Source organism: Desarmillaria tabescens (assembly GCF_030435595.1).
Source record: "Desarmillaria tabescens strain CCBAS 213 chromosome Unknown EV420scaffold_38, whole genome shotgun sequence".
Classification (NCBI taxonomy): domain Eukaryota; kingdom Fungi; phylum Basidiomycota; class Agaricomycetes; order Agaricales; family Physalacriaceae; genus Desarmillaria; species Desarmillaria tabescens.
This window is the reverse complement of record NW_026848337.1, coordinates 78,886-92,932: the sequence shown is the minus strand read 5'-3', so window position 1 is coordinate 92,932 and position 14,047 is coordinate 78,886. Positions and strand designations below refer to the sequence as shown.

The 14,047-nt window shown below is 47.4% G+C and overlaps 4 protein-coding genes and 1 non-coding gene across 5 annotated transcripts; 4 read left to right on the top strand and 1 right to left on the bottom strand.

Annotated features, from left to right (window-relative positions):
* Nucleotides 1-1,586: 1,586 nt before the first annotated feature.
* EV420DRAFT_1646889 (uncharacterized protein) lies at nucleotides 1,587-2,476 on the top strand (the record flags this gene model as incomplete). Its single annotated transcript, XM_060477970.1, has 7 exons — nucleotides 1,587-1,734; nucleotides 1,785-1,815; nucleotides 1,899-1,920; nucleotides 1,975-2,040; nucleotides 2,094-2,133; nucleotides 2,183-2,368; nucleotides 2,418-2,476. 7 exons carry the CDS (start codon nucleotides 1,587-1,589, stop codon nucleotides 2,474-2,476), a joined length of 552 nt encoding a protein of 183 aa, XP_060326853.1.
* A 3,718-nt stretch (nucleotides 2,477-6,194) lies between these two features.
* On the top strand, nucleotides 6,195-8,218 carry EV420DRAFT_1766965 (uncharacterized protein; the record flags this gene model as incomplete). Its single annotated transcript, XM_060480906.1, has 2 exons — nucleotides 6,195-6,442; nucleotides 8,014-8,218. The coding sequence occupies exons 1-2, from the start codon at nucleotides 6,213-6,215 to the stop codon at nucleotides 8,216-8,218; spliced, it is 435 nt and encodes a 144-aa protein (XP_060326852.1). The 5' UTR covers nucleotides 6,195-6,212.
* Nucleotides 8,219-10,073: 1,855 nt separating this feature from the next.
* Nucleotides 10,074-10,577, top strand: EV420DRAFT_1766964 (uncharacterized protein; the record flags this gene model as incomplete). Its single annotated transcript, XM_060480905.1, has 2 exons — nucleotides 10,074-10,308; nucleotides 10,556-10,577. Exons 1-2 carry the CDS (start codon nucleotides 10,103-10,105, stop codon nucleotides 10,575-10,577), a joined length of 228 nt encoding a protein of 75 aa, XP_060326851.1. The 5' UTR covers nucleotides 10,074-10,102.
* A 555-nt stretch (nucleotides 10,578-11,132) lies between these two features.
* EV420DRAFT_t203 lies at nucleotides 11,133-11,206 on the bottom strand. Its single transcript has one exon. It is a non-coding gene; the product is annotated as a tRNA-Val (tRNA).
* A 2,146-nt stretch (nucleotides 11,207-13,352) lies between these two features.
* On the top strand, nucleotides 13,353-13,507 carry EV420DRAFT_1564669 (uncharacterized protein; the record flags this gene model as incomplete). Its single annotated transcript, XM_060473989.1, has 1 exon — nucleotides 13,353-13,507. A coding segment is annotated over one exon (155 nt), but the record flags the coding sequence as incomplete, so codon positions are not given.
* Nucleotides 13,508-14,047: the final 540 nt, after the last annotated feature.

Genomic DNA, 14,047 nt, shown 5'->3' with positions numbered 1-14,047 from the left:
GCGTCGCCTGACAAGCGTCCTTTCGTTTTGACCCGTTCATTTTATGTAGGCCCTCAGCGTTTTGATGCCATGCGATAATACCAGTAGTTGGGACCATGCGGCCTTTGGTGTACCAATGGTTCTCGCGAATGGGATCGCTTTTGCTGGATGTGAGTCTCGTCCTTTTTCGATAAAACGCGTTCTTAATCAGCTGTAAAGCTAATGCCGGCTCGATTCTTGAAAAGCAAGTCGAGCGCTTGTTAACTTTACGCAACATCTGCTCGAATGATGACACTGTCGCGCTCCTTCCTCTCCAACGTGCGTAGTATCTCGAATGTTATGAAAGTTATTAACAAACATATAGCATGAATTCATTAAACCATGAGGCGAGTACAAAAATATCTTAACGAGAAGCTTTGCAAATTTGGAACAGTGACGGTACGTGTTGATGTCCTTACATGAACCTATGTTCCTCAGTTCCTCACTCATCAGTCCCGTTTTCCGCCGTACCTAGACCCATGTCGTGTACTTATCGTGAAGAGAGGACGTCATTCGATATATCAGGATACGGGGATCATCAACTGAATATTTCCGATGTGTTATGTTCTCTAAAGAGTGAACCCCCCATTAATCTCCGTGCTCAACGATGACTGAATCGCACTTCATATTGCAGGATGTACCCATCGTCTGCTGACATCTCCGTTAATTTCTGGGCGGCAAGGTCACCGGAAGATTGACTCCATATAACCCGGGGTATCAATCTCGTCCGCAGTTTTCCGTGTTTACGGTTATGCAATTACATACCTCTCATCTCGAGAACGGCGGAAGGGGAAATGTCCGTTCGCCGAACTAACTGCAGCGAGATAACGACGATGAGCAAACAACAGTTGATCTTCCAAATCCTACCCTTTGCCTTGGGCGGTCACAGCCGCATTTCGAAAAGTACTCAAGTATGTAGACGTCTCACTATGTATTGCCCACACTCTCATAAAGCAATGACAGAGTTTTAATTGAACCCACGCCCGCTCTGCACTGACTCCAAATCTATGCACCACGTTGGAGGGCGATGAACCGGGCGAAATTATCCCATATGCGTGAAAATGTTTTAATCTTCAAAGGCGAGGGAGTATATGGACTCGTCAGAAGTGCGCGAACCGTCGGCCCGTACCGACGAATTCAACCAAGCCCACCTTGGCTCTACAAGATCCTACACGCATACTATGTCAGCTTCAATATCTTGCCCCGAACAGACACTTCCTCTTGCACCCCGATTCCTCCCATACGACCGAAGCTCAAGCTCATAAAGATATCGCGCGCACGATTGTCAAGTTTACAGGGACGTTGCAAGCCGCCGACTCGGGCAGTGTACCCACATTTACCATGAGCAACGTACAGTTCTCCAATGGTATCTCCTTTCCGAGTAGCCCCACCGAGACTACCATCTCTCGCGTCGCCCAAACTCGCTGACGAGAAACAGATGAATCCATTGGATGGCTATGAAAACGAGGATGTGCCAGAAAGAGTTTAGTCGCGTCTTTTACGCAACTTGCGATTGTAGACCTTCTCTATTTATCGGCGTCTTTTTCTCGGTGACGTTCATCACCAGCATGGGCATCTTCATATCCTACGCGGTTCGAGGGTGCAATTCGCAAAAAGCCGCGCTTCTGGCCGTTTCGAATCTCTTCATCGCAATCCTTATGCGCAAGAGCTGGTTATCAATACGTTGTTCACTGTTGCTTGTACGGTTTCTCGGTCGTGAGTCCTTTCTTATTTAGAGATAGGTCTGACGTTGACGCTTTCGATAGATGGCCTTTTGGATGTAAACTCGTTGCAAGGGTATATAATCATGGAGGAATTTACTCTGATGCAACGGCATCTGGACCGGTCTGGCTGATTCTCCTCGCAATACAAGTTACTAGGGAGCTAGCCAACAACGAGAGAGTGAGTCTCCTTTCACTAACTGTCTGATTCATGCACTGATTCTCTGCCATTCAGAAATCAGTGGCAACAGTTGTCCTCACGCACCACATTCTGGGTTTCTTGACAAGCATCATCATCTTTGTATACCCGATATATCGTGTGAGGCGTCACGACACATTTGAACGCGTAAATAGGTTCATGGGGTGGACTGTAACTGTATTAGTTTGGGCGCAGGTAAGAAAGGCGTGATTTCCCTTGAACTTGGTCTAACGTGATCCTACAGAGGCCGTCGTCAAGAATGATCACAGGGACCAGACATTTCTGGGAAATGCTCGTGTTCATCCGGCTCTCTTTTGGCTGATGATCATCCTCAGCTGTTCGATCGTCCTGCCTTGGGTCAAACTTCAAAAGGTTCCCATGCGCAGCGTCGTTATCTCTGACCACGCTGTCCAAATGTTCGTTGACTACGGTATATAGCGTCCTTCTTCTCTTCTCTTCGTCTATCTTATTTTTATCAGGCTCTCACCCCGTTCCCGGATCATTCCAGCGGTTCTCTGTTGACCCACTATACAAGTGACATAGCTTTGCTACCATTTCTATCCCTGCCATCATCATCTCCCAAGCTGGCGACTGGTCAACAACAATGATTAACACCCTCCCAAAGAGGTATGGGTTCACGGGATCCCGACGTGTGACTTGTTGCGGATCGTGCCACTGTTCAGGCGGGTATTGTTCGTTGCTACGGGGAGTGGTATTGCTCTATTCATGCCTCACATTATGAGTGGGAAATCGACCACAAGTTGTTCTGGATGGCGCCGAATACGAGGATGACGTTTGGCAACCCTTTGGTTGATATGGTGTCGTTGTTTATGGTGTGGAACATCTATTTTTTGCATTGATACTGCTTGATCGTATTCTAGATACTCGCAAGCACGGTAAGCCGGATCAAGCACACACATCATCTTGTGGATTGAGTTCAAACCCGAGTGTGTTTATGTCATCTCAAACCAGAAGATGACCGAGAAGGTTATTTATGGCTTGAGGAGCAGAGGAACGTTGGCTTTTGAGGCTATATTCGACTCTTTGAGGTAATCTGCGAACACATCCTCAACTGATCAGACGTCTGTATTTTAGGTCTTACTGTATTGAATCCCAAGTGATTGCGAACAATCCGTGCTGCGGTATCTGTTAAAGCTTTGCACTGTCCGACTTTTCGCAAGTTGACTTATAAGATCAGAATTTCGCAGGGATCTATCTAATAGTGCCGTGGGAGTCTGGTGATACTCGGGAACGTTGCAATTTACATTTACATGGGCGCCACAGCACGCGTTTCTAAATAGGCCCGTGAGTATCAAGCTTCTCTACTTCAAATGTCTGGTCAGTTTTGGACATTCCTGGACCTTACAGATTTCCCAGGTATGTACACGATGGAGTGACCCTATGTCATGCTTTTTTCTGCACATCCATTGCCATTGCACGGGTGAAGGAACTTGATACCTTTCCTAAGTTATGCGGGTATGTAAATCACCGCTGGCAGATGCACACTGCATCATCAACAGGTTCCAGTTCCATTGATGAATCTTCCCTAGCAACAGCGAGGCGAGGCCTGCCTGATTCCTACAATTTAATCGCTCACTAATTTAGTAGGTCTCGAACGTTCATTGAACATCATCTGCATTTGCTAATATGTCTATCGCTCCTACGGTACCGGATGAATCCGGTCAGCACTGAGCATACCCGTTATTAAATTCATTAACGGGGTGGCGTACAGCGGCATGCAGAGTTGAAAAAAATTGAAGATGACAACAGTGTCACGCTCTGTTTTTTCAAAAAAAACAAAAGAGCAAAAGTTCGAGTACCGGGAGACGCGGACGCCAAGCCAATTCAACAATTTGGTGTATGGACCCACATCGCCAACTCAACGGAGTTCCAAAGATCCATCAATAGCGTCCGTGGAAAATCAGAACACACTTCAAGGTCTAGCTCAAGTGGGTCCTGAAGGCAACCCGCAGGACACCCTGACTTGATATGTCCGTTAGGTACCTAGAACTTTGCCCGCCCATAATTTGCTCAGTTGGTAATGGACCAGGCAGCCGGCTCTCTTCTTAGCTAAGATCATGTCGCGCAGGTCGCGCAGGCTGCCCAACCGTTCTCCTGCTTCCTGGCGATCAGCTCTTCTTTCTCTCCTTTACAGAACACAAAGCTTCTTCTGTCTGAGATGGACTTGCCCAACAAGGATGCCTAGTCGTTCTTATCCGGCCCGTACCGCTGCATACATGCGTTTTGACCCAACCATCAGCACCTCAGCGGGCGGGGTTCCCGCTCGTGCAGGAAGCAGGGTTATCTCCGTGCCTCCCAAGGAGACCTTGATGCTAAGGTTGGACCTCAATCTCGAGGTCGACATCACCATTAAGGCAAAGGTTAACGGTGACATCACGCTCTCCCTCCTGTGAGTCCTTTATCATATCTGAAGCTCCCAAGACCTTTGCTTATTTCACGTTTCAGCGAGTGAACTGGCCTCTGTGAGGCATAGCTTTAAACGACCGTTGTTGCCGATGAGATATAGTATCAAATGGCTGATAAAAGGGACAACGGATACGTATATGATGGATGGTGCTGGGATCAATAGGACCATTATTTGGCTGCGTACCTGGGTCGCTTTGTGAAGATGACCGCGTTTCTCGGGTATTGGGTCTATTTGACGCAAAAACTATGTACTCATAGATAGGTTGGCGGCCGTAGGGAAGAGGAACATAAAGACAGCGGGCAAATGATGGCCTGATCACATTCCAAAGCTTCAGCAGCGAAATTAAGATACGCGATCTTTTTAGCAGATGGAGAACACGAAGTTTCGAAGCCGATGTAGGGAATGGCATAAACTTAGCAAAGAAAAGTTGAATAGAAAACCGTTTTCGTCGACTACAGTAGCCTATAATCAATGTTGAAGTGCTAGATGGAAACGAAGGATATGTTTAGTGTGAGGTAGAGAGGAGAATGTCAAAAGGACGTCGTTGGAACATATCAAAATTGAAATTGTCATGTACAATGCTTAGTCTTGTAATCTTGTGGTAATCAGACAAGCCCCAATTGGAAGTGAATGCTTTGATCGGCCTACAACTGGCACAATCGAACGCGACTGGAATGAGTTCGACGGTCTGTTAGCTTTGGACCAAATTTTCTTGTGCTAGCGACGCTAGCCAGCGATTTTCCCGTTTATTTGGGTTCCTTGGCCGTCAGATAGCCTTCAAGTTGGGGGATGAAGACAGGATGTAGAGGAGACTTGAATTTGGCTCAGCTGAAACCATCATGATCATTGTAAATTTAAATTTCTGAATCTCAGATCCGTTAAGCTTTTCCAAAAATTCAAACTGTCCGCCAATGAGACAAAAAGGAAGCTAGAGGACCTTGCAGTCGATTGGTAACTGTTTGACTCGTTAACCGTGCCTTTTTTATATAAAACACTTGAAGGCCAGACCACCAATATTGGCATTCTTTTGACTACTCTGACGAGGCTCTCACTTTTTAGAAATTGGAAGTTTATTTCAGTTGTTTCGCGTCGCCTATGACTCTAATAGGCGACTCCGGAACGAAATTCGAGTTGGAAAACAAACAATCATTGTGGCACTGTTGACGTCGTCACTTCCGTGTCGTTAATTCTGAAACATCGCTGACCATCTCATCAGTCAGCACGGTGGGGAATCACTGTCGTCGCATATTCTTAGCACTTGACATGACTACTCGTAGCCAATAGTTGCTGAGATCAGTGACGCGAAGAACGGCGATTGAATGCAGGAAGTGTCCAGATACCTTTGTAGCGTGTCGCACTTACCTCTCTTTGACTAACGGTATACTCCGAGCATCCGAATCTCGTGTCCGAACGAAGTGCCCTTGAGCTGCCAGCTCGGGTGCTCTGCCAATTTCCCGGCATGCTGAGGCCGTTATAGATCTCGAACATCTGATCCTATTCAAAGCGACAGATGTCATTCAGTTAGCATTTGAATTCAACCCACAACCGCGTGTAGTACAGCAAGTTCAACATAACTTGCGCTAGGTCACGATGCAAGATGCATCGGGCGACTGTCCTAGGACGAAGAACCTCGCCCCTCCGTAATTGGTTATACTATTGAGGATGCGTCAGGGAGCTGGTTTGAACTGCACCAGGATAATGTCACACACACACCTGATTTTTGTGTAGATGTCGTCTCATCGTGCCCCTCTAACAAGAGTCCAGACATCTCGTGCTGTTCAATGGTCGTTTAAAAGGCATTCACTTCTTATCGACCACTTCATCGAACCTTCCCAGTTCTGATATCATGTCTTCCGCTGCTGCTGCTCCCTCCATCTTCGGCTCTGCACCCGCTCCTCGTCGTGGTAGCGACAGCTCTGATGCTGCACCCACCGCTGGCGCCGTCAGCCGCACTTCCCTCGGACCGGGAGGTGTTGGAAAGCAAAAGGAGGCCTTGAAGCTTCGCTTGGACCTCAACCTCGAGGTCGAGATCGCCATTAAGGCGAAGGTCAACGGTGATATTACCCTCTCCCTCTTGTAAGTTGTCCCGGGGTTTGTTTGGCATCCGAGTTATCGTTTCCTGAATTTTGCTTTTAGGCAGTAAATGTGCCGCAGGTTCATAGCACTAAGCAGTCGAAGAGGCAACTGTCGGAACATCAGGTTAGTCTCGGCTTCGCGTCCTTGAGTTAATTCCAGCGTTGAGATACCACAGGACTGCCGTCGGGAAAATCCATTTTCAAGTCTTAAGATAGATACTACCCTTATACCGTGCCTTTCCATTTCTCTGCATTTTGGCGTGCTTCTTGAAGTCACCATTGGAATTATATGCAATTAAATAGGTACCTATTAAATGCTATTATCAGTGTTGCTGTGGAATTTGAAGTCTTACAGTTGCCTGTGAGGTTTGTGACAGTAAACTTTAGGGACCGGTGTGGAACTTCAAAGCGTACAGTAGCAGAGTTTTGCTCGGTCCACGACAGGTACATTGTGTGATGCGAACGTACGCAGTAACGCAGTCGGACTGTTTTTACCTTGTTCGCCTAGTGATAGTCTTCTACAGCTAGCGCAGCGTCGAGAGACCTGAAGAATAAATCGGATAGTGACCAAATGCGTTGCAGTCACCTCAGCCGAAGTTCATGATCGCTGCGAAGGATGCAGATGTCGGAGTTTGAAATGATCTCTTCCTCGACCGTGACGATGCCGATCAAATGCTGACGACGATGCTGCATTTCGTTGTTTTTTCATCAAATCTTCTGCAAATACTCTGCCTGACATTATGACTATGTATTGCTGTACGACACGATGGAAGAAGGAAATTTTCTTGTGGTGCTGAATAGAGGTGTGTTTATTATCTTCGACGGACGATGCACTGGCAGTGACATATCTTTTTTCAGGTCTGATACCTTAATTTCTTTTACTACCCCTCTGCTCTGTACCAGTCCATATACAATTCGAACTCGATATTATCAACGCTACTGGATCTTGCGCTCGATCTGTTTCATGACGGCCTGTTGTACCCTTTTAGCAACGCACCTCGGTTCTACCAGCTGCGTGCATAGCGTCCACTTATGCATCTCCAGTAGGTTATTTTATTCCATTTCATTGCTCATCATCGATTCGGTTTCGTCAATTAGGCATCCCATCGGCCACGAGAGGACACCAACACATCCTGAAATTACGAGATATAAATCCCTAATAACACGAAGGCAAACTTGCAGGCTTCATCTTTAAGGAACATTCAAGCAAGCCTGGTACCTATGGCGCCGGAATCTCTCAAAATATCTCGTGCACTCGGAAGGAAATCCGATATGCCGCTGGTGCATGGTACCAGGTGTTCTGTGCTACCGATGTGATCCTTATGCACCTTCGCCCCGTACCTCTTTAGGGTCTCGACGAGTCCGAGTCCAGTTCTAGCGGACAGATGTCACCCGAGGCACAGTGTTGATGATGGTCACGCTCCGCACACTTTACGAAACGACGTGAACAGCGCTCGAATTTATCCGCCGACGGTACCTAATTTCCAGGCGTAAGGCAGCAAGACGTCCTTACTCTCTGGCCGGTATAAAAGGAGAGGTGCGTTCTGGATTTTCAGTATCAATAAACACTAGTATCATCATGCCAGAGTCTGCTTCTCGCGCTTCCTCCCCTGGCACTCTTGCCCATGGTCACGCTGCCATTCACAAACCAACTTATGCTCACGCTGTCGCCAAGCCGTACAGGGAAGCGTTGAAGCTTAGGCTTGACCTCAACCTTGAGGTCGAGATTTCTATCAAGGCCAAGGTCAATGGCGACATCACGCTCTCTCTCCTGTGAGTCTATTATCTCTGAGGACGGTTTAAGTTCTGACGACTTGCTTGTTCTTCAGCGAATAAATCATCACAGTGATTTATCATCATTTTCAAAGTTGCTGCGCATAAACAAGTCGGTGTTTTCCAATTGCAGGTCTTCTCTGTGATGGCTAAATTTATGCTTCTACTTAGCTGCATTAGTCGAATTCGGTGCTATGCCTTTTCAAAAGAGGGATAATAGAATTGATTAACGCGAAATCTTCTACTTGTACTATTTTAGACGCGTTCGCTTCTTCCGCTTAATTAATCCATCATTCTGCAAGAAAGAACTCGTCCCCATTGTAAAAAAAGAGTGCAGCCGCAATGTCAACGAAGACGGTACCAAAATAGGTTTCAAACACAGTCTCGTTGCCAGAATGCTTTACTAGTAAGTCTGTCACTCCATCGACTCGAATTCCGTCCATCAAGGGTTGTACTACACTAAGTATTCATTACGTCGCACGATTTCGCCGTCGCATTTAGGTTGAGAAGGATACGATGTCACTATGTACTGCTACTCCTGCAGTTACGCCTGTAGTCAAGACTTCTGAGTTGCGAATGTCAAGCCGCCGGCCCGAAAACCGGAAAAGGAAATAATCACGGTCACGAGATATCAAGCTCGGCATTTGAAAACGCGATCCCGCGCCTGTGATGTATGCAAGGTACTTAAGAAAGTCACTTAGTGATAAAATTAGCATCCTCTGCTGGACTATCTATTGTATCTGATTTCCATGGTCTTTTGTCTTACTTTCATCCATAAATCGACTCATCGGAGACTTAGCACAATGATCAGTTGATACACTGCGGGATGAAGCTCGAAACATACATGAACGCAGCTTCGCGTATATTTCACGAAGCCTGAAGCAATTTACCCTCGCGCGCAGAATCATCAATCGAGCTCCAAAGCTAGTAGTCTTCATTCATGCTCCTGGTAAGTGTTTCCAGAGATATTTCTAATACCTATCCTCATTCATCAATTTTCGCATCATATCGAGTCCAGATATCTAGAATTCTATGAAACGCCAACAGAATGTCGGAGTAGTCTGTTTACCGCTCTTCAAGGGGAGCTTTACTGATGCTTATTCAAGTTGCCAAACAGCCCTCACCGTATTTGAGCGCTGATACGTCTGAGTCTTCTTTCGAACAAGATCAAGTTTAATTACTACCACACTGGTTTTGCACCACTGCGCCCCTGCCCAAGCTGACTTATACCAGGTCGCAAAGGCAAGAAAAATGACAGCCAGCGGCAGGCACGTACCAGTCAGAAACGCAGGGATGATGCATAGGCTGAATTTCAGCGCCGACACAGTGAGTAAGAGCTGATGTACGGGACGAGGGACGCTGTCGTCGTATCCACATGTAACAAACCCCAATGTACCTCGACTGCGGTGAATATCAATTCGTATGTTCGCATGGCACAAAAAAAGCCAAGAATTATCCTTGACCCGTGGATGACTGTGAAAATAGTACAGTACCGCTTGCTGGGGAAAGAGAATGATCGTCGTCAGATGTACTGAGCGTAACACAGGAGGACGCTCTGCTACAAGGACAACAAAGTTCTTGGGGAAGCTGTAATCTAGACTTCATTTCCCCAGTTTCACGTCGGAGATACTAACTCCATTACGAGCTTTTCATGGTACAGTTGGGCAGGAATTCGGTGTACACCGCAGAGTACTCAGGTTGACAGACATCATCATGTAAACCGGCCGTTACGTAGTCGGAGCTTTAGTCGATCCCCCTCCTCAGCGGCTAGTTCACTGACAGAACGACGCGCCCACAACGTTGTTCGTATTTCCCACCCTCCACTCTACGCATATAAAAGCCGCTCCTGTCAGGATATTACTCCAGACACCACAACTACCACAGTATCATGTCTTCTCCCCAAACCGCTCCCAAAGTCGCCACCGCCGACCATCACTCCATCGTTGGAGGTGATAAACACGTCGCCCACGTCCCCGTGGCAAGAGTACTCCATGGAAGACAAAGGGAGGCGCTCAAGCTCAGGTTGGATCTCAACCTCGAGGTCGATATCAAGATCCAGGCCAGGGTCAACGGCGACATCACGCTCTCGCTCCTGTGAGTGAATTCGGCTGCCCCGGTATTCTTAAGCTGATTGTGATTGTAGCGAGTAAATGTTGGTTCGTGATAACGGCAGAACTTGGATCGAGTGGACGCGTTGTTGGGCTGGTAATTTTTTTGCTCTCTAAAGACTTCTCTGTGCTAAGCTTCTGTCTCCTATAGGACTGTTCAAAAAGTCCCATTAGATATAATCATTGGCAAAATTAGTTCTAATACCTTTTGTTGTCTCCCTTACATTCCCCAGCGAAGACTTGATCCTCCGTTAATCATGTTTCCCTTTACCTGGTACCAGTTAACAAGTAGTTACCTACAGAAAATCAACATCATGTCGTGCCAGGTCCAAATTGAAGTATCGTCACATACTATCCAAGAAACCTGACACCTATAATCGGCGGCAGCAGTGGAAGCAAACCTCAACGAAAGAATAATGAGTCTCGAGGTAGATGTCGAGCATCGCGGATGAAATTTGTCAATTGAACAAGTTTCCTTCTTCCCCTCATTGTAACACCGGCGCCATTGCTTTTCCTTCCATCCCCTCCCCAATCCTCACGAACACCTCACACATGATTCTCGCTCGACCGCGGGAAAATCCAGCTTGACGTTGGCCGGCAGTCTATCTGGAAGAGACGGCCCAATTGTACATCTGCCATGCACATTGTATACATTATGCAGAGAGCTTCAAAGTTCATGCAAAACATGGACGAGACTGATAAACCTCGCCGTTGATCCTTGAGCCCCCTGCCCCGGGGTCACGGGTGTGTCATTTAACCGCAAAGAAGAAAGAGGGTCAAAATGATATGCATGATCTAGAATATCGTCTATGAGTTGACCCAGGTTCGAACTGAGGATCTTCTGTGTGTAAGACAGATGCGATAACCAGCTTCGCCATCAACCCATAACGTTTCGAACCCGTTGGCATCAACTCCTTGGGTGGAAACTAATACCCGAGCCTGAACTTGCGGATGGATTATCTCGCATCGTGGTCATGATGGTCCTGCTACCACGGCCCTGAGGCATGAGCATCGAGTCGCAAGACCACGTCTGGGTGCCAGTGTACACGGTGATCTGCACTCTTCGTTAGATGCCGTTGTCGTGATCCATAATAGTGTGGAGATTCAGCGAGGTGAGATAAAAGGGAAGGGATGTCGATTGGAAGTCAGAAGACGGGAGAACAGAGTATAGAATAAATGTCTGAGTAGAGGAGATTATCTTTGCATCTGAGTGCGCGTGAGTACGAACAGTCCTAGTCGGCCATGATACTAATGTGCTTAGCACCAACATCTCAGCAAACACAAAGCGTCCCCGAGTTCAGGTGTTATCCACGTACGAGGTCGGAGGGCTCGTGTCAAGCTAGCCCCAGCTGGCCACTTCTCCAAGGATCTTCCCGCTTGAGAACCGGGCATATTGTCCGTGAAGAAGTTCGAAAAGAGGCGCCGACCCAAGTAGGAGCATCCCACCAAATGCCATTGGCAGCACGGCTGTGCAATCTTGTTGTGACTAGACGCTACATTGAATGTTATGGTTACTAAATTAGCAACGATAACAATATGGTGACGCGACTGACTGGAGGTAGGTAGGTAGGTAGCAATACACAGCAGTGTCCATGCGAGCCAGAGAGAAACTCACGGCCAAATTTTGCCAGCTTAGTATGTCGCAATCCGGTGAGTCGTCCTTATGCCGTGGCGCGGTCTTGTCTTTCTCTCCAGCTTTAGGTTCAGAAAACGACGTCTCAAAGCGAGAAAGTAAAGTGAAATGTACATGGAAGGAATAAAGAAGGCAGACAAACAAACGGGCCGGACGAGACCACGTGCGAATCTTGCCTCCTGCCAACCATCTCGTCGACCTCATTCTTCTCGAGTCGGAGATACAAGCGCTAAAGTCATGCTCGGATCCGGCAGTCTTGTTCCACACATACTACGCGAGTCACAGAAGATCTGGTCGAAGAATCACGCCGATTACGGTTTGAAGGATGCTTACTATGTTCAAAACTTGACATTCGACTCGTCTACTGAGAAAAGAGCACGTCGGAGGAATCGAACTCCATGCTAATTAACATGGACCCTCTTCGTCGGCACGTGCGATGCTGGCTGTCGACGACCATGACCACGGCAAGAGATAGGCTTCGGGCTTCTCAATTTGTGTAGAAATACGAGTCCATCTCACAATGGCTACTGGAAGGAGAAATGAGATATTGAGGCTGGATCATACGCACCAAGTTTGCCTCGGTCGATGTTGGGACCGGTGTCCTCAAGGCTTCCGCAGGGTCACTTGATGCACAAACGTGCCCCACGCCTCAACCCCAGATCTTAGCACTTTGAACGCGTCTTCACTATGGTACGATATTTTACACCTTCCTACGCTGAATTTCAATAATCGAAGGCGAACAAGGTGGCGGTGTTACGAGAAAACGAATGTGGCGACTAGACGAAACGGTCAGGCGGGGCAATTCACACAAGTAAACCCCCAAACTGAAGTATGAAAGGTGCCTTCCTGTCGTTTCTTGATATTTTGCGCGCAACGTTTCTGTTTCGCATGGTAACGAGTCAGGTACAAGAACGCGTCCTCTGTGAAATTTTCTTGGTAACCAAAGGGAAAAAATTTGGTGTTACCCCATGAAGATTCTCGGCCATGGTACGTAACTTCAGTGTATCTTATACCTCTTATACTAATGACTTAGTGGATGACAGCCTTGCCCACAGTTTCATCTTCGTCCAAACTGTAACCTGGGACCCACAGACACCCACTGTTACCGAAACTCGGAACATAGCGAAGGACTCAAGTACAACTATAAATAGCTTCGTTCTCCCGTCGCCCTGCAATCTCTCGCTTATCTCGCCCACTCCCATCGCCAGAGGCCTGGAATCCTCATTTGAGCATTACGCTTTTTTGAAATAGGAACTGTTACGTGTGCAAGACCTTTCTTCTTCGTCTTCAAGGTCGAGGCCTCCGGTTCACGGGCCCCAGCGCCATGGCACAAAAATAACGTCGTCTGTACGCATATATAAGGACTACCTCGTCGAGAGTCTTTCTCCATTCACAACATGTCTGCCCCAGAAACCTCTACCTCAGTTGCTACTCGCTCCAACCAGGGCACCGTCGCTCCCAAGGAAGCTTTGAAGCTCCGTCTTGACCTCAACCTTGAGGTGGAGATCGCCATCCAGGCCAAGGTCAACGGCGATATCACCCTCTCCCTCCTGTGAGTTGACGGCCATGATGACCGCCTTGAGCGCACCATACTAACGGTTTGGTTTTACAGTGAGTAAACGTGCAGTAGGATTGGAAGGAGGGTATTGGATTACAGTTGTCGTGTTCCGGTGAGATCCGCTTTGCGAAGGACCACCGTTATTGATCCTGACGCCTATCTGTTTAGCGCATAACCGTTTCTATTGCCTTCTTCCTATTCTGTATTTCCCCCTTTTACCGACGTTGTATTAGTATTCAGAGTTCATGCACGCAGACATACCAATATCAATGTTGCTTTTGAGGTTTTCCGCACATTAGACTGCCGCGTTCCTCAGTTGGTGAAGTGAGCAGTGACCGTAGCGTTTCTTCAAAGAACAAGACACCGACATCGGTCCCATGTGCTTTTACGATATCATATTACGTAGATCTTGAAGTTCCGGTCGATATAGCAGCTTGATAAAGCCGGTATCGTATCCGAAATCTCTTCCTAGACACGAATCCGACGCGTCTCGGCGGTGGTCTATGGGAAGAGTGATCCTGATTTTCGTGATGT